Source organism: Protomyctophum parallelum (assembly GCF_964188405.1).
Source record: "Protomyctophum parallelum genome assembly, chromosome: 3".
NCBI lineage: Eukaryota > Metazoa > Chordata > Actinopteri > Myctophiformes > Myctophidae > Protomyctophum > Protomyctophum parallelum.
Window position 1 is genome coordinate 44,550,659 of NC_139698.1, and position 18,269 is coordinate 44,568,927.

An 18,269-nucleotide genomic window follows, 5' to 3' on the forward strand; every position below is an offset into this window, starting at 1 on the left:
ATAGCATAATAGTGCCCAATGCAAGCGATATACCCATGCCATGGCCGTGATTCCCGTGAACCATGTGGTCAACTATAGTTTAAAATACACATTTCAATATCAACAATTTACAATTTAGGCATTTAGCAGACGCTCTTAATCCAGAGCGATTTACAATAAGAAAAAAACAAAAAGCATGGCAATAGGCCTACGTGATGTATTGTCATGCTTGTATAGGCAGGCCAGGCCTACCTAAAAATAAGTTTGAAATATGCGTATAATCTAAGGGCGTAACTGTTTATATTCATTTGAATCACCTGCATGGTCTCGAGTCATTGATGTTTTTTAAGTGTGCCTTCCTTGTTGGGTTATTCGGCAGCATAATCTCATTCACAGGTATATTTGTCACACAGCCACACATTACTAGAAAATGTACAACAGCGTAATATGAGCAAAGTGCTATTTTAAGCAGATCCATTATCCATAGTAAATGTATTGCTGACAAGGAGCGCTTCAGTGGGCAAAGTCAAACGAATGTATATATATTTCTATATAAGGACGTATACACTCATTGTACACACGCCAGGGAAAGAATATAAATATTTATCATGCATCCGCTTTAAGAGATGCATCACATCACACCTTGAGGGCAAGCACGAGCCCATGCGTCGCGCGCATGTAAAAGGCACGCACGTGCCAGCAAACAGTCGACAAAATAGGATGCAAATAACAAATAAATAAATGTGCACAACTTTGATGATGAAGTTTTTATTTTTCAAATGGCAAAATAAAATAAATTAATGTGCAAAATATATTACATAAATATTACAAGAGTAACACAAGCAAGTATAGGCTGTGGCAGCACGTGTTCAAATGACAATAGTTACAGTATTTACACTTTACAATATTTAGAATGACGGGCATCAATGTTCACGACATAAAAACATCCTTAAGGAAGGGAAGTCTCAGTAATAAAGTTAATGTTGCATCCCACGCATTCATCAATCAGCAGTATTGTCTGTCAGTAAATGTTCATTTTCCCTGCATGGTTTCTGTATTTATGGCCACGGCCTCCACGGTGACTGGCTGTCTGGGAGGCTCTGAGATTCGCTCTCTTTTCTCGCGGTAATTCTCTGCACCCTGACCTCAGGTTGATTTGGACTGGGAAGCTGTCGGGCAACTTTGGAATACCCAAGTTGAACTCGCCGGGAAAGAGCCAAATTTCTCATTTTGAGAGCAATCCGCTGTCCGTGCGTGGAGGTCTGTGTCATCACCTGCAAGTTAAAGGATGATGGCTTCATGGTTAGAGAGCTGGCGGAACTGGCTGCAGCATCCATGCGCACCGAGACAGAACGGGCCAAACGAGGAGCGAAAGAGGCATCCAGTGCTGCCCCCAGCCTCTCTCCTTCCCCTTGAGGTCCAAGGAACTGGGTTGCTCTCTGCAGGCACTCCGACAAGCCATCTTGGAAGGAACGTTCCCGTCTTCCTCCACCGGCACATTCAGCTTTTTTTCTGTCCCAGTCAGCGGCATTTTGTAGGAAGAGGACCGTGTGTTCCAGAATCTCAGCTTTCTCCACTCTTCGCAGAGTCCCAGCCTGAAAAGCGGTGACAGCCGTTAGTTACGCAACCCCAACCAAAACAACTGGCATTGTGAGGACTCGGAGTTTCCAATGCGTTAGAGTGTCATATGGTGTTAGAGTTTTACCTGTTGTTGTGGATCTTGCAACAAAATGGTCCGTAGACTTTCTATGCTGCGACTCATTCTCTCCCTTCGGCGTCTCTCTATCTGAGGCTTGAGGATCTATAAGGGTCAGACGAAACGAGATACAAAATCGTACAAAATTTACAAACCTATGCATATAAGCAAACTAAGGACATTTACGAATACTATATTTACACACAAAAATCCACTTATTTTATATTCCACCACCATTTCTATGTATAATATCAATACACACCTTCCTATTGTTGATTTTAGCTTCCTCTTCGTAGAGTTTCATCGTTCGTAGAGATCCAGAAATCAAAAACAAAAAATTACGAGTGGAATAAAATCATACAATGGCAACTGTCCGATTTCCTTTTGCGTTCAGTCCTCCCTGTGGCTGTGGGTCAGGGTGAATGATTAAGAAGCAGTGACTACTAAACAGAGGAGCACTGACGACTTTTATAAGCTTTGGGTATGGGTGTGCGCTGTGTGGTCCGTCAGCGACTCCTCCCACCACGTGTTTTGACTATTGACCAGTAGCCAGTAGGCTATCGGTAACTTCAACTTTGCATGGGAATTATTACTTTTATTTAGTTTAGGCTACACTTTATCATTATTTGCTTTTGAATGATAAATTAAATACAGTGTAATTGGCTATTTTCCTACAAAATGTGAAAGGTTGAGGATAAAAGTATAGGCTATATAGCTGCTTTGAACTTTTTTTATTTCACAGTGTAGAATGCAGGTAGGCCTTCAAACGAAAGCACAAGTCAATACAAAAACTTACGTTGTGGACAAACCTGATTAAGCACCAAAGACTTGGTTAAAACATTTAAAGACATGCAAAAACAGGGTCCACCGTTTTCATTTCATCAAAACATTTAATGACGTATACACATTTTAGTGTCATAGGTGCGGAATGAATTGAATTTGAGCCGAATCATTCTGCAGGGTTGCATGTACAGTTGAACTCCCTCCGGGAGGGGACAGTAAGGGCAGTGGTAAAGTGGAGCTGTTTTGTTAAAACTGCAAAATGCCCGCTTATAAATTATGATGAAGATGAAACAATTGATCATCTGGGAGACTGGCTAGATTTGTGTGGGGAAAAATGTCACATATTGGTTTTAAAATGAATGTAAATTACAATGCTGCTATGCACGGAGTCTTGACTGAAAAGATGCATGTGCCATGGACTGGAGCAAGACATTTAAACTGTTGTTTGCACAGTGGGGAACAAACTTTGGAAAACAAGATGGTGATTCACCATGCAGGAGGCCATCTCAGGAGAGGTGGACTTCAAACAAACTGAACTGAAAAGACAGAGAACTTTGGACTCAAGACAAAAATAATAATAAAACCATGGCACTTTATATTGACATTGTGAGGGGAGAAAAAACAATTTTGTTTGCCTTGATATATATATTTTTGTACTGTATGTAATCTCCATGTAATATATGTATGCATACATTTTTAAACCCTGAATAATTTTCAATAACGTTTATTTTAAAAGACAAACGACAAACTAAAATATATTCTGGGCTACTGATACGATTCTGAAGAAGTTCAAAGTAGACGATAGCCGTGCACGTGCTGAGGTGTGAACGGCATGCTTAGCGATTCCACGCAGCGCGAATCCATTTACAAGTGAAAGAGACATGTCTGCCAGAATGTCTAGCTGTAGCTGCGAAACTTTCATAGAGTTTGGGACAGTTCCCACGCTATTAAGGCAAATGAGATATTGCAGACCTTTAAATCAGATTCAGATCGGATTCAGAATCTGCGATCCATGATATAAGTGCTTATATGCTTTCTAGAACATCGATGACCAAAAAAGAACAACTGCCAGGGACATCAGTTTTACGCACTATATGCATTCTTGTCCGTTTTCAGCAGCGCGCATTGAAGCATTTATACACGTGATCAAATAGCATTTGTCTATAGCCTATATATATATATATATATATATATATATTTTTTACTCTATTTCTAATTCTAAATAACGAAATGTTTCTTGTTTAACTTCGGTTAAGTGGGATTGTTTAAAATGGAGGTGTCAAAGCATGTCAACACCTCTGCGCTAATGCTTGTGAAAGAAGCTCCCGTGTCACAATGGCAACAGGCGCCACACTGTCTGTAGGAAAGTTCCCTCTATATACATTTTAATTAGGCTACTCAGGACGAAATATATAACAGGCAGCAATACGGTTAATTCGGTGTATTTGGTGAAAGTATACGTGCCTACTGCCTTGGGCATGTATAACTTGAGCTGAAAACTTGAGATTTGGAATGACTATAAAACAGGCATCATTTGGATATCAAAGGCAACTAAATTGGCAACATGGTTTCTCCTTTGCTAAATTATTTCAGGCTACTATAGCCTATATATACCATGATATTTCAGTTGGGCTATATTCTGGATTATGTTTAATGTGTTGCTATAATATTCAGAACATATATACAATTAATCCACAACGGAGCCTCAGTTATAGAGCACGAGCCACTGCTGAAGAAGGGCGGTTCGTGTCAAGTTGACACCTGTTTCTATACGCGTGCATGCCATACGCCGGCTTATGCAGGAGACTATGCGCATTTGGGTTATATTATTTGTATTTACTTAATTTTGTATATACTGTATTGCAGGTATTGAAGCATTTACACTTTTTACATTATGTATTGAAGATATATCTTCATTATACATTCATTTCACCTTTACATCCTGTCCCACGCATCGTTTCTTCTCTGGCAAGCAATTTGAAAAAAGCTCTAAATGAAAAAAAGGAGCCCTGACATTTGATTGCATGGAGCAAAAATGATAAGAATGTTCAATTTATACCCTCAGGGAAATATCAATTGTTTGTGCCATTTATTGATCTTCATCCTCTTTGGCTTTGAGAAGAATGACAACGGTGGCACCTTAATTTTCATGCATGCAAATAGTGTGAGCCCATAGGTTGGGCTTGAGACACGTGCCAGCCAGGTGCCATGAGCAAACATGGTTGAGCAAAAACTTCTTCAGCCCCCCAGAGTCAGGCCACTGTTTTCCTAGTGGTGCGCAAAGGTACTGCAAGAGGGGCGCGAAGTGAGCTGAGGCGGAGGAAAAAACGCAAATGAGAAATACATTTTAAATGTGGTCTACATTTTTATAGATATAGGTGCGGTCGTGCGGAGCCACTTTCCCTTGAGTCTATTATGCTTTGCTGCTATACGTTACATATCGATTGACTGCTTATATTATGTATATGCCTATATGTTTCCTTTTTGCTATCCTCTTCAATTTGTTTTCCTTAACGGAAAACAAATAGGCTATGTGTGTTGCATGCTGCAAAGTCCGTGAGGCGCCGAACAAAATGTACACAATCAACTACACATGTAAAATAAATAATATAATATAATAAATAACCTTGAATCTTGAACCATATAGAACTGCCAGAACTATACACACACAGCACGAGTTCTGTTGACACCTCTGTTTCAAACACGTGCCGACCAAGACCGAGTCTGTGAGTTTGGCTTGTCGATCAGGTCGGGTGTCGCAGCCAGCGGGACATGTGACTGACATGACATGGCTACGCGTGTCGGTGAAGTAAAGCGTGCCTTTGATGTGGCGACCATGCAGGCGAGCTACAGTTATATGGGCGAAAGAACACCCTTTTCTGCTGTAAACTTCGCTTATTTAGTTGCAGGATTTTTTTTATATTTATTCTGCTAAATGAATCAAACTTCAACTGACTAGACTTATATGCATGAGAAATCATAATGTTCCTTCAAATAGCCTTGGCCAAACGCACCCGAATACGTTAAGGGGGAGGCGTCCAAAGGCGTCCTGCAGGCACTGAGTGAGTTTTGAGATAATAGGCTATATATGCTCAGATTTTTTTTTTTTTTTTTTTTTTTGTATTAAGGGCCGAGGCCCGGTGTGGTAGAGTTATCAAAGTCTATATGGTTATTTATTGATTAGTCTCTGGAATTGATAGTCTATACGAAATTAAAAGAGCTTTGACGTGGACTCCTGCATGTTCCCCATGCATACTCCATTTTGACATGCAAAATTATTAGTCCTGTTGTCCTGTGGCTGAATATCACGCGCCCTAAATATATAGGTTTTATGTGCTGCCATGACTGGCACGTGTTGGAGTCATATGTTAGAGGTGTGAGCGTTCCCACACACTTCCCTCTTCCTCACTTCCACAGATTGTCAGACCCTCAGCGGGAGGCATACTTTGGTTAGACATAGCATTGGTTACAATGGTTAGACAATGGTCCGACTGGCTTAAGGTTGGTGAGGCGTGCGTTAAGGGTTGGACTTGGGAGATGGTTAAGGTTAGGTTTAGGTGTGCTGCCCCGTGAGGTTATAGGGTTAGGGTGAGGGTTTGAGTCGAGATATTGGATTGGTCCGATATCTCAAACCCTCATCCTAACCCTAACCTCCCACGGGGCAGCACACCTAAATATAATCAATCCGCTTTGGCGATTAACAATAAATTGTAGCCTTATGTTTTTTCTTCGGACAAACGGCCCATTTAAACGACATGGGATAAAATCCACCAGGATTAATGCAGGATTAATTTATTTTGCTAAATTTAACTTCAACTGATGAGAATCCATAATGTTCAACGAATACATTTCTGTTGTTATGACTCTGAGATTATTATTTTTTATTTTATTTTTCTCTCAAGTTAAATTAAGGCCCGGAAGTTATCAAAGTCAGCTGATTAGAAGGGGGCATGGATTTGAAGTGGACTCCCACGGCACGGGCCACATGCACTCACATAGTCACATTTGACATGCAAAATGAGTCCTGTCCTGTGGCTGTCCTTTATAGCGCACGGCGTGGTGTCGTTGTAAATGCAGGTTTGATGTGCTGCCACGTGTTGGAATTATAGAGGTGTGAGCGTTCCCACACACTTCCCTCTTCCTCCTCACACGCCCTTAAATTATCTTATTTGTGCACAGATTGTCAGGCAGTCAGCGGTTAGGATAGAACATAAATTATATGTAGACCTGCCTATGCAAAAGACCAGTGTCTTAAATTAGCCAACTTAATTTAAAATATAACAATAACTTGGTCACTATAAGTCTGTTGATTAATTGATTTCAGTTGTCTCTGTTAGGAACTTAGGACAAACATATATAAGAATATGTTTTTGTGTAGAACACGCGCCGATATTGGTGCACGGGAGGTGAAGCGTGTGCCTTGACAAACCTTTGATCAATCGCTTTGCCGAGCGTTAAGGCCTATATAATAAAGTGTATTTAGCTATAATGGTCTTTCTTATACGCACACCAAATCCATGGTGCATGCCTGTCCACGGGAGAAAAATCTAAAAAGTCTTCAAGAAGAAAGTGGTCACATGTCCTGATACTGCTATAGGCTGATATAGCCAAAGTGCCAATAATTTATTTTAGGCAATAAGTGTGGGATAAAGTCCACCAACTCTTTCCCAAGGGAAAAGAGGGAAGTCATTTGCACTTTATTACCTGTTAGAATTAATACATTGTTGCAAAGTCTGCCTGTCATGTTCCCACGTCACACGCTATAACACCTGAGAGAGTGTTGGAGAGAGATGCAAATGAATTACGTGACTGCTGCGGCGCTGCCAGTTGCCACAATATGCCCTATATACGTCCGGGGCCGGGCCACCGGGCAGACAATTTGTGTGAACGGTAAAGCCGAAATTAAAAAGTAGCCTAATCAAATGAGAAATATCTTTGTATTTTGCCAATTGCAGAAGCAACACGTTGTTCCTATTTTTTACTCTATCTAAAAAGGAGACTGATCAAGCACAATAAATAGCACATGCTTGCTTGGCTATACTGTACGCAGGTGCTGGGTGTTTAGCAGACCTGTCACCTGTCTGGCGTCTGCACATTCATCTACTCTAAAACCTTATACAAAATAATGGCCTGGGATGGAATAATATTGTATAATAAAAGTAAATTACACAGGAATCTATGTTCATAATGGATGCCTTGTCTGAAGTTACACGGCACCAATTTAGCGACAGCCTTATTGCCTTTGCAATAATATCCACGCATGGTTATTATGGCTACGCGAGGCTGGCACCAATTTGCGTCACTTATAGCCATATAGCCTTAAACAATCATTGCCCCATGCAGAAAATATTTTATGCCGTGGTGTGTTTAAACATGAATGCATAAATTGCGGGACATGCGACATGGATTAAATAGGCCTATAGGGCAAACCAATTGATAATTATCTGAGAACAATAATTCAACGTGATATTTGTAGGCTATTTAAATTCAGGGTAATATAATATAATTTGTCCCATATATCATGCCTCTTTTAATAGCATTTTGTGTGTTGATCTGCACTGTCTCATACTATTTTATGGAAAAGCACTTTGAATTGCCCTGGCTAAATGCTATAATAAAGTTGCCAATTGGCAATTGCCATGCCTTTGACTTGGGCGATGGACAAGTGTGAAAGCACTTGAGCCATTGAATGAAACGTGCCAGCAATCAACAGTCAACAAATAGTCTATTAAACTAAATAAATAACACAATTTTGATTATAATTCTTTTATTTTTCATACAAAGGTAAAAAATAATAATACAATAAATAAATTAATGTGCACAACTGATTACATAAATATTATAAGAAGAGCACCAGCAGTGAGCTGCTGCATGTTGTGTTCAAATGGCGTCATCAATATTTACAGCAGAATGACAGGGATCCATTTTCACAACATCCAGGAAGTCAGGAATAAAGTATATGTTGCAACCCACACAGTAAATGTTCATTTTCCCATGTCCTGGTTCTGTATTCAGGCAGGCCAAGGCCTCCACGGTGTCGGTGACTGGCTGTCTGGGAGGCTCTGAGATTGGCTCTCTTGAAGTTGAACTCGCCGGGAAAGAGCCAAATTTCTCATTTTGAGAGCAATCCGCTGTCCTTGAATGGAGGTCTGTGTCATCACCTGCAAGTTAAAGGATGATGGCTTCATGGTTAGAGAGCTGGCGGAACTGGCTGCAGCATCCATGCGCACGGAGACAGAACGGGCCAAACGAGGAGCGAAAGAGGCATCCAGTGCTGCCCCCAGCCTCTCCCCTTCCCCTTGAGGTCCCAGGAACTGGGTTGCTCTCTGCAGGCACTCCGACAAGCCATCTTGGAAGGAACGTTGCCGTACTCCTCCAACTTCAGCTTTATTTCTGTCCCAGTCAGCAGCCTTTTGTAGGAAGAGGACCGTGTGTTCCAGAATCTCAGCTCTCTCCACTCTGCGCTGAGTCCCAGCCTGAAAAGCGGTGACAGCCGTTAATACGCAACCCCAACCAAAACAACATCTTGGCATTGTGAGGAGTTTCCAATGCTGTCATATGTGTTAATGTCATAAGTGTTAGAGTTTTACCTGTTGTTGTGGAGCTTGCAACAAAATGGTCCGTAGACTTTCTATGCTGCGACTCATTCTCTCCCTTCGACGTCTCTCTATCTGAGGCTTGAGGAGCTATAAGGGTCAGACGAAAGAAAGAATAGTGGAAGGAGGTCAGTCTGCGGTTTGCCAAAATCGTAAAATCAAAGCCCATATCGCCACAAATGCGCGCGCGCGCGCACACACACACACACACACACACACACACACACACACACACACACACACACACACACACACACACACACACACACACACACACACACACACACACACACACACACACACACACACACACACATATATAGTTTAATACAAACTGTACTCTAAACGTGCAAGTTTTCTGCAAACTTATGTCACTCATTCAAAATACTTACAAAAATAATGTACACTGAAATCCTTTGTAGGGTTATATGTTCCCACTATTTATATTTTGGGCAATATTGAATTAAATATAGCTATACACAGTACACACCTTCTTGTTGATTTTGATTTTAGCTTCCTCTTCGTAGAGCTTCATCGTATAGTATAGAGATCCAGAAATCGAAAACAAAAAGTACCATGCAGGAGTAAATAAAATACGCGTTCAATACTGTCTCCTATACGAGTCCTGTCTCCTGTGTGAGTGTGGGTGAATGTTTCAAATTCAGTGTGAGACTGTGAGTGTGACCAATGACCATGGCATAAAGTAGGAGCTGTGACTGCCTCCTGGAGCAGCTGCTGGAGTTTTATAAGCTTTGGTGTGACTCCTCCCATCAGTGACTCCTCCCACCACGTGTGTTGACCTGCAGTAAAATGCTTGTTTACTGCAGGTGCGTAACTACAAGTGCATGACTAAGTTGAAAGACGGTGTAGGCTACACGAGCTCTGATTTCGATAGTGTTTGTTTAGTAACATGGGTCTCCCTGTCTCTCCAGCTCTTCAGTAAAGATTTTCAGGTGAGTTGCAGTGCCCATTTACCAGCTTCAACTTTAGAGTTCCAACTTCCAGTTCCAAATGTGTGCACTCAAATTAATTTTCTGTTTACCGAGTACTGTTTAAGAATTGGAGAGACAGGGAAACCCTAACCCCTACTGAACAAACAATAACAAGGATATATCTTTTTAACAATAAATGAATACAATAATAATCATAAAATAAAACGCCACACATATATATATATTGTGCATTGCTGCATTGGTCTAAGTCGATAGCTTATTATTCTGGGGCCTGCAGGCTAGGCTATACTGACATACGATTCTGAAGAACAAAGTAGACTCATCCTGATCCACGGGCAGTCGGGCACGTGCTGACAGTCAGGTGTGAACGACATGCTTAGCTAAACTCACAGCGCGATACCATTTACAAGTGAAAGAGACATGTCTGCCAGAATGTCTAGCTGTAATGTCTAGCTGTAAGCTGCGAAAGGGACAGTTCCCACGTTGTAAAATCAGAATATGATGATCTATGATAAGTATTTTCTAGCTAGAGCACATGGGACAAAATCCAGGGACATCAGTTATTTTACGGATGCATTAATTTAATATATTGCAAAGGAAGTGGTAACTAACACGAAGAGGTCTGAAGCATTTACGCATGGATCATGTTCTAATTCAAATATACATATTATTTGTGTAGGCTATAGCCTAAATTGTTTCATCATAGGCTATACTCTAAATAACGAAATGTTTCTTGTTAAACTGCATGGGTTTTGTTTTGTAAGGCTATACGTTTATTTACATTTGAGGTGTCAATTGGCTAATTTGTGTGCAACTGTGCATGCATGTGAAAGAAACTCAACAATTCTCGTGACTCACAATGGCAACAGGCGCCACAAGTTCCCATATATTTTACTTATAGGGCTAGGCCGAGGCCAAATCTGGTCAGTAATTCCTTCATTGGTGAAAGCACGTGCCTATGTTGGACAATGGGCTGTAAACTAGACACGTGCCAAATTGAGAAAATAGGCAGCAAAAGTCAACCTTTATTCGACCATATCCATATTCCATATAACCATGCATTGGCCAGTGTTTCCCTAGTGGGGCGCAAAGGTACACCCTTAATTGAGACTTTGTCATTTGATTATATATAGGAGGAAATAATAGGGCAAACACATTCTAAAACTGTTCAATTTACATTCAGCGAAATAACCAATTGTTTGTGCCATTTCTTTATCTTCATCCTCTTTGACCTGGAGAAGAATTACAAAGGTGGTTTTCATGCACGCCACACACGTAGTGTGAAAGCACGAGCCCATAATATGTCAAAAAGTCAAGCTCAACCATATTATGGTTGAGCTTGACTTTGAGACACGTGCCAGCCATAGGTGCCAACTTCTTCAGCCCCCTGACTCTTAGCTGGCCACTTTCCTAGTGGTGCGCAAAGGTACTGCAAGAGGGACGCGAGGTGAGCAGAACTACACAACACTGCCAGAGCAGACACACACAGAGCACGTCTAGCACGAGCCATTGCTCAACGGGGTTCGTGTCAAGTTGACGCCTCTTTTTAAAGCACGTGCCAACCAAGGCGGACAACTATTTTAATGCAGCCGACTCTTTAAAGAGTTCGTCTTGACAGGTCGGGTGTCGCAGCCAGCAGGACATGTTCGGCGCGTGTCAGTGAAGTAAAGCGTGCCTTTGATGAGGCGACCATTATATGGTTATTTATTCAGGAGGCGTTTGAACTTTGAACACACACGACACAGTTGACATGCAAGATTAGTCCTGTTGTCCTGTGGCTGAATATCACGGCGTGCATGGTGCCCTAAAATGTATAGGTTTTATGTGCTGCCATGACTGGCACGTGAGTTCCTCACACACCCTTAACTTATCTTTGTTCCAACTTCCACAGATTGTCAGACAGTCAGCGGCATTATGAACATGTTTGTACGCAAAAAAAAGAAAAACAAAAAGACAGTGTTTCTTCGGCTAAAACGGACAAACGGTCCATTTTAATGACATGGGATAAAGTCCACCAACTCTTTCCCAAGGACTCAGGGAAGTCATTTGCACTTTATTACCTGTTAGAATTGATACATTGTTACAAAGTCTGCTTGGCATGTTCCCACGCGCACACGTTAACATCTGATAGATGCCAATATGACTGCTGCCACAAAGACAAAATTCCCTGTCTATATTATAGCTGCGAAACTTGAATAGAGTTTGGGATTGGGACATGCAGTGCATGCACGCTGTCAAGGCATTTGAGATATTGATGATCAAATATAGCTTTATTTTATTATTCTAAATAACGAAATGTTTCTTGTTAAACTTGATTTTGGTTAAGTGGGATTATTTAAATGTTAGGTGTCAAAGCATGTCTAATAACACCTCTGAGCTAATTTGTTTGTGAAAGAAGAACAGTTCCAGTAACTCATTCACAATGGCAACAGGCGCCACACTGCCGGTGGGAAAGTTTCCATACATTTTAATTAGGCTACTCAGGACGAATTAATTTGGTCCGTATCATTGATACGACCCAATTAATATCATGCATGGAAGGAAGCATGCGGTCAGTCCGATATTTGAAATGACTCAGATAGATCTATATAAAACAGGCATCATTTGGCAACTACGTTTCTTCTAGCAAGTAGGTATTATTATTATTATTATTTATTTTCTAGATTAAGTTCTAGCTGGCAGAACAGGATCCCTGGCATTTGATTGGAGGAAGAAATAGGGCAAGCAAATGTATATATCCCAGTTCTTTATATTCATCCTCTTTGACTTGGAGAAGAATGACAACGCGACGTTGTCATGCGCAAAGGCCTACTGCAACAAGAGGGGCACGATGCATGTGAGAACTACACACAGAGCACGAGCCATATTGCTCAACGGGGTTCGTGTCAAGTTGACACCTCTGTTTCAAACACGTGCCAACCAAGACTCTAATGCAGCCGACTCTTTGAATTTGGCTTGTCCGGTCGGGTGTCGCCATGGTTCTTGGCAGGACGTATGCCGTCTGCGGCGCGTGTCAGACTGACACTGTCAGTGACATAAAGCGCCTTTGATGTGGCGACTCGACAGAAGGAGCCCACTTTTCTGCTGTAAACTTTGTTTGTCGTTTATTTAGTTGCAGGATTAATTTATTTTGCTAAATTTAACTTCAACTGATGAGAATCCATAATGTTCAACGAATACATTTCTGTTGTTATGACTCTGAGATTATTTTTTTTTATTTTAGTTTTCTCTCAAGTTAAATTAAGGCCCGGAAGTCCCACGGCACGGGCCACATGCACTCACATTTGACATGCAAAATTAGTCCTGTCCTGTGGCTGTCCTTTATAGCGCACGGCGTGGTGTCGTTGTAAATGCAGGTTTGATGTGCTGCCACGTGTTGGAATTATAGAGGTGTGAGCGTTCCCACACACTTCCCTCTTCCTCCTCACACGCCCTTAAATTATCTTATTTGTGCACAGATTGTCAGGCAGTCAGCGGTTAGGATAGAACATAAATTATATGTAGACCTGCCTATGCAAAAGACCAGTGTCTTAAATTAGCCAACTTAATTTAAAATATAGCAATAACTTGGTCACTAAGTCTGTTGATTAATTGATTTCAGTTGTCTCTGTTAGGAACTTAGGACAAACATATATAAGAATAATATGTTTTTGTGTAGAACACGCGCCGATATTGGTGCACGGGAGGTGAAGCGTGTGCCTTGACAAACCTTTGATTTTGTAATCAATCGCTTTGGCGAGCGTTAAGGCCTATAATAAAGTGTATTTAGCTATAATGGTCTTCCATGGTGCATGCCTGTCCACGGGAGAAAAATCTAAAAAGTCTTCAAGAAGAAAGTGGTCACATGTCCTGATACTGCTAGGCTGATATAGCCAAAGTGCCAATAATTTGTTTTAGGCAATAAGTGTGGGATAAAGTCCACCAACTCTTTCCCAAGGGAAAAGAGGGAAGTCATTTGCACTTTATTACCTGTTAGAATTGATACATTGTTGCAAAGTCTGCCTGTCATGTTCCCACGCGCACACGTTAACATCTGAGAGATGCAAATGAGTTATATGACTGCTGCCACAAAATTCCCTGTCATTACGTCCGGCCGTCCGGGCCACCGGGCAGGTGGAAAGCAGAAATTTGTGTGAACTCTAAAGCCGGAATTTCGTCATAATGAAAGCAAATTAGCAATAGCATTGTATTTTTCTTAATTTATACTGCATCAAGCAACACATTGTTCCGACATTTCCGCAGTATGCGTATTACCAAGCCTATTTTTTTTTCTAAGTTTATACTTTCACTCACAAAAAAGTATAGGCCTATATGCTCCAGCATTATACATGATAATATCATGTAATGCTGGAGCATATAGGCCGCCCTATACAATATGATGATATATACTAATTGGCTCGTCAGGTCTGCTTAAAGGGTGTTCACATTGTGCATGCACGGTCTAAAAAACATTATACTCTGCAAAGAGCCTATTAGTGACATCGGTGCCTGCAAGTTGCACGCGCGGCACGGAGCTCCACTTATTCTGAACATAGATGATACGGTACAATAACCATTTGTCAATTCTATAATAGCCTACAAATTCTAATACGGTATGAACGTTTTACCCGTTTATGTTTATCTTAATCAATCCCACTCAATGGTCAGGACTCAGCTCATGGATCATGTCTTTTAAAGTGTGCCTTATTGGATTATCCAGCGGCATCATAGCATATTAACCGTTATTTATGTCTTTCGCTATCTTGAAAATAAGTTAAAAATAAAAATAAATGCATGTATGTTTAAAAAATATATATGCGTAAATTGCGTAATATGCGTAAAGAGAGATATATGTAAATATTGAAACAATAACCTACGGCTGTCAGCAAGTAGTGGTCCCGCTCCGTGTTCATTTTGCACTTGACTTAACGCTGTCATAATGTTTTATGGAAAAAACACTTTGAATTGCCCTGTTGTAGAAATGCTATAGGCCTAATAAACGTGTCCTGCCTTTGACTTGGAGAAAAATGCTATAGTGGACTTGTGTGAAAGCACGAGCCCGTCACGTGCCAGCAATCAACAGAGTCCACAAATAGTCTATTAACAAATAACACAATTTTGATTATGATTTTTTATTTTTTCAAATATAGGTACAAATATAATAAATTAATGTATAAAAATATATATTACAAGACGAGTATAAGCATTGAACTGTTACATGTTGTGTTCAAATGATGTCATCAATATTTACAGTATTTACAATATTGACAGAATGATAGGGATCATCAATGTTCAACATAAAAACACCCTTGAAGGAAGACCCTAAAGTATGTTGCATCCCACGCATTCATCAATCAGCAGTATTGTCTGTCAGTAAATGTTCATTTTCCCATGTCCTGGTTTCTGTATTTATGGCCACGGCCTCCACGGTGACTGGCTGTCTGGGAGGCTCTGGGATTGGCTCTCTTTTCTCGCGGTAATTCTCTGCACCCTGACCTCAGGTTGATTTGGACTGTGAAGCTGTCGGGCAACTTTGGAATATCCATGACGTTGAAGTTGAACTCGTCGGGAAAGAGCCAAATTTCTCATTTTGAGAGCAATCCGCTGTCCGTGAATGGAGGTCTGTGTCATCACCTGCAAGTTAAAGGATGATGGCTTCATGGTTAGAGAGCTGGCGGAACTGGCTGCAGCATCCATGCGCACGGAGACAGAACGGGCCAAACGAGGAGCGAAAGAGGCATCCAGTGCTGCCCCCAGCCTCTCCCCTTCCCCTTGAGGTCCAAGGAACTGGGTTGCTCTCTGCAGGCACTCCGAAAAGCCATCCTGGAAGGAACCTTGCCGTCCTCCTCCACCTTCAGCTTTATTTCTGTCCCAGTCAGCGGCATTTTGTAGGAAGATGACCGTGTGTTCCAGAATCTCAGCTTTCTCCACTTTGCGCTGAGTCCCACCCTGTAGAAAGCGGTGACCGGTTAATACAAAAATATTGGCATTGTGCTGTGCTGTCTATATAACCCTTTTCGTTTCCATGCATTCACTAAGGGTCACAATTGGTTTGGGATATTTACCTGTTGTGGAGGATCCTGCGACAAAAGTGTCCGCAGACTTTCAATGCTGCGGTTCATCCTCTCCCTTCGACGCCTCTCTGTCTGAATCTTGAGGACCTGAGTCGACGAAACGATATAGTGGAGGGAGGTTAGAATTCGCAAAATACCAAAACACATTTTTTCTTAGACCTTGGAGGGATGCTGGTTTCGAAACTTTCACGAAATAATTCCTAGGGTTGCATATTTCACTGACTCTATATATTATATTTTAAATATAGATTGCACATACCTTTCTGTTGAGTTTTGGATCATCTTCGTAGAGTTTCATCTTAGCGATCCAGAAATCAAAACCGGAAAATATGAAAATATATCACAATGGTAGCACAGCTATATAGCAGTTGTCCGTTTTCTGTGTGTGGTCAGTGTGCGAATACAGTGTGTGTGTCAGTGTGTGAAATGATAATAAGAGAGAGCACGGACGGCTTTTATATGCCATGGGTGGGCCGTGGGCGGGGCGCTCAGTGACTCCTCCTATCACCACCACGCTCAACACGCAGCTCGTAGCAGTTGGATTAAACGTCAACTTTATAATGCCACTGTCACATCACATCACAGTTTACAGGTTTTTACAGGTTTTATTAGAGGTATTAGGCTACTAAGGACGATAACAGGTCGATAGGCTATTCAACATGAGAGCGTGAAGTAGGCTAGGCCTACCCAAGCAGGTCAAATTAAATATTAAAATTATTCCTGATATGAGTAAGTAGAGGTTCGTTTCAAGAAATTGAAATGAGCAATATATAGCAGAATATATATATAGCAGTCTATAACGTGCCCCCTCTCTCTGCCCCAGGGGCTGCCCCATAATAATAATTGGGATGTTGATTCTGAATACATCTATACAGCATGCATGTGACACGTCACGAACAATTATTTTTACATTCATAAAACACGTGTTGTATAGCCTATAGTTTGTAGGCTTATAGATAGCCTGCCCTAAGATTCGCTGATGATCAAATCCTGCAACATTATATATTGTGCGCGTCGTGACTCGTGCCTGAATTTACTCGCAAGAATATTTTCAACGGCACACTTTTGGTGTCACGCGCTATATAGGCCTACACTACATATTTCATATATGCACACAAGTATAAGCGCACGCGTGCAAGGGGCATCTTCTTCAGTCAGTTGTTTTACACACGGCATTGCAAGATTTGGAAAGAAAATAATAGTAGGCCTAGCATACCAATGACATGAAGTCGATTCTAAATGAGCAATATGCAAACCAGCCTTGCCAATTTGCATTTTATTGTCAAATGCCCGTGGGAAGCGTGTGCTTGTTATAGGCCTATTAGACCTGTTAGAATTGATACGTCTAAACAAAGTGAGAACAGAACTCTGCAACACGCTGACCGTGAGAATGAGCTATAAACCTTTCTCCCACACTCCCACACCTATAGGCCTATAAATTAACCCAGTAAAAAGACTATCAACTCGCGCTTTTCGTCGTGAGGATGCGACTGGAACAAGCAAACCATTAAGGCGAGATTTGCAAGGCTCTTTTTACATATATATAATATATTTATTTATTATAGCCTATATATATTTTGGTGTCAGACAGGACATATAATGTAATTGTATTGTGTCTGAATAATCCCGTAAGGGATGGGCTGCGAAAGGCAGCCATGGGACACGAAGCTTTTTTTAATTCATTCATTAATTCATATATGTTATAGAATATAGAGCCACTGAACTGTGTTCCTGTTGGAATTGAACTGCATGGGTATAGGCTATTTCCGTATCAAGATAAAATCAGACAACATAAAACACTCCTAACCCATACAAATATAAATTTGACAAGTAAGGACCATGCACCCCTGTACGCTACCTGTGCACAAGATAACAATAAAGTAGGCTACAACCTTGAACTTTGAATCTTGATTTGAACTCGAAATGTTGTATGCTAAAGGTGATATTTCTGTTTGACTGAGCTATAGCCTATATTCCATCATCTGTGATTAATGTGCAATACACGTCGGTTGAATAGCTGTTGAATTGCTCAAAACACCTTTCATTCAAAACGAACGAACACACACACACTCACACACACACACACACACACACACACACACACACACACACACACACACACACACACACACACACACACACACACACACACACACACACACACACACACACACACACACACACACACACACACACACACACACGCGCG

The 18,269-nt window shown here is 41.2% G+C and overlaps 3 protein-coding genes across 3 annotated transcripts; all 3 read right to left on the minus strand.

Moving 5' to 3' along the window:
• Positions 1-1,037: 1,037 nt before the first annotated feature.
• Positions 1,038-2,199, minus strand: LOC310856699 (uncharacterized protein; the record flags this gene model as incomplete). The annotated part of the gene is made up of 3 exons (XM_083762170.1): positions 1,938-2,199; positions 1,685-1,780; positions 1,038-1,574 (listed from the first exon to the last, which is right to left on the minus strand). The coding sequence occupies exons 1-3, from the start codon at positions 1,977-1,979 to the stop codon at positions 1,038-1,040; spliced, it is 675 nt and encodes a 224-aa protein (XP_083618296.1). The 5' UTR covers positions 1,980-2,199.
• Positions 2,200-8,469: 6,270 nt separating this feature from the next.
• On the minus strand, positions 8,470-9,589 carry LOC310856700 (uncharacterized protein; the record flags this gene model as incomplete). Its single annotated transcript, XM_083762171.1, has 3 exons — positions 8,470-8,934; positions 9,049-9,144; positions 9,545-9,589. The coding sequence occupies 3 exons, from the start codon at positions 9,587-9,589 to the stop codon at positions 8,470-8,472; spliced, it is 606 nt and encodes a 201-aa protein (XP_083618297.1).
• Positions 9,590-15,380: 5,791 nt separating this feature from the next.
• On the minus strand, positions 15,381-16,358 carry LOC310856701 (uncharacterized protein; the record flags this gene model as incomplete). Its single annotated transcript, XM_083762172.1, has 3 exons — positions 15,381-15,935; positions 16,052-16,147; positions 16,320-16,358. 3 exons carry the CDS (start codon positions 16,356-16,358, stop codon positions 15,396-15,398), a joined length of 675 nt encoding a protein of 224 aa, XP_083618298.1. The 3' UTR covers positions 15,381-15,395.
• Positions 16,359-18,269: the final 1,911 nt, after the last annotated feature.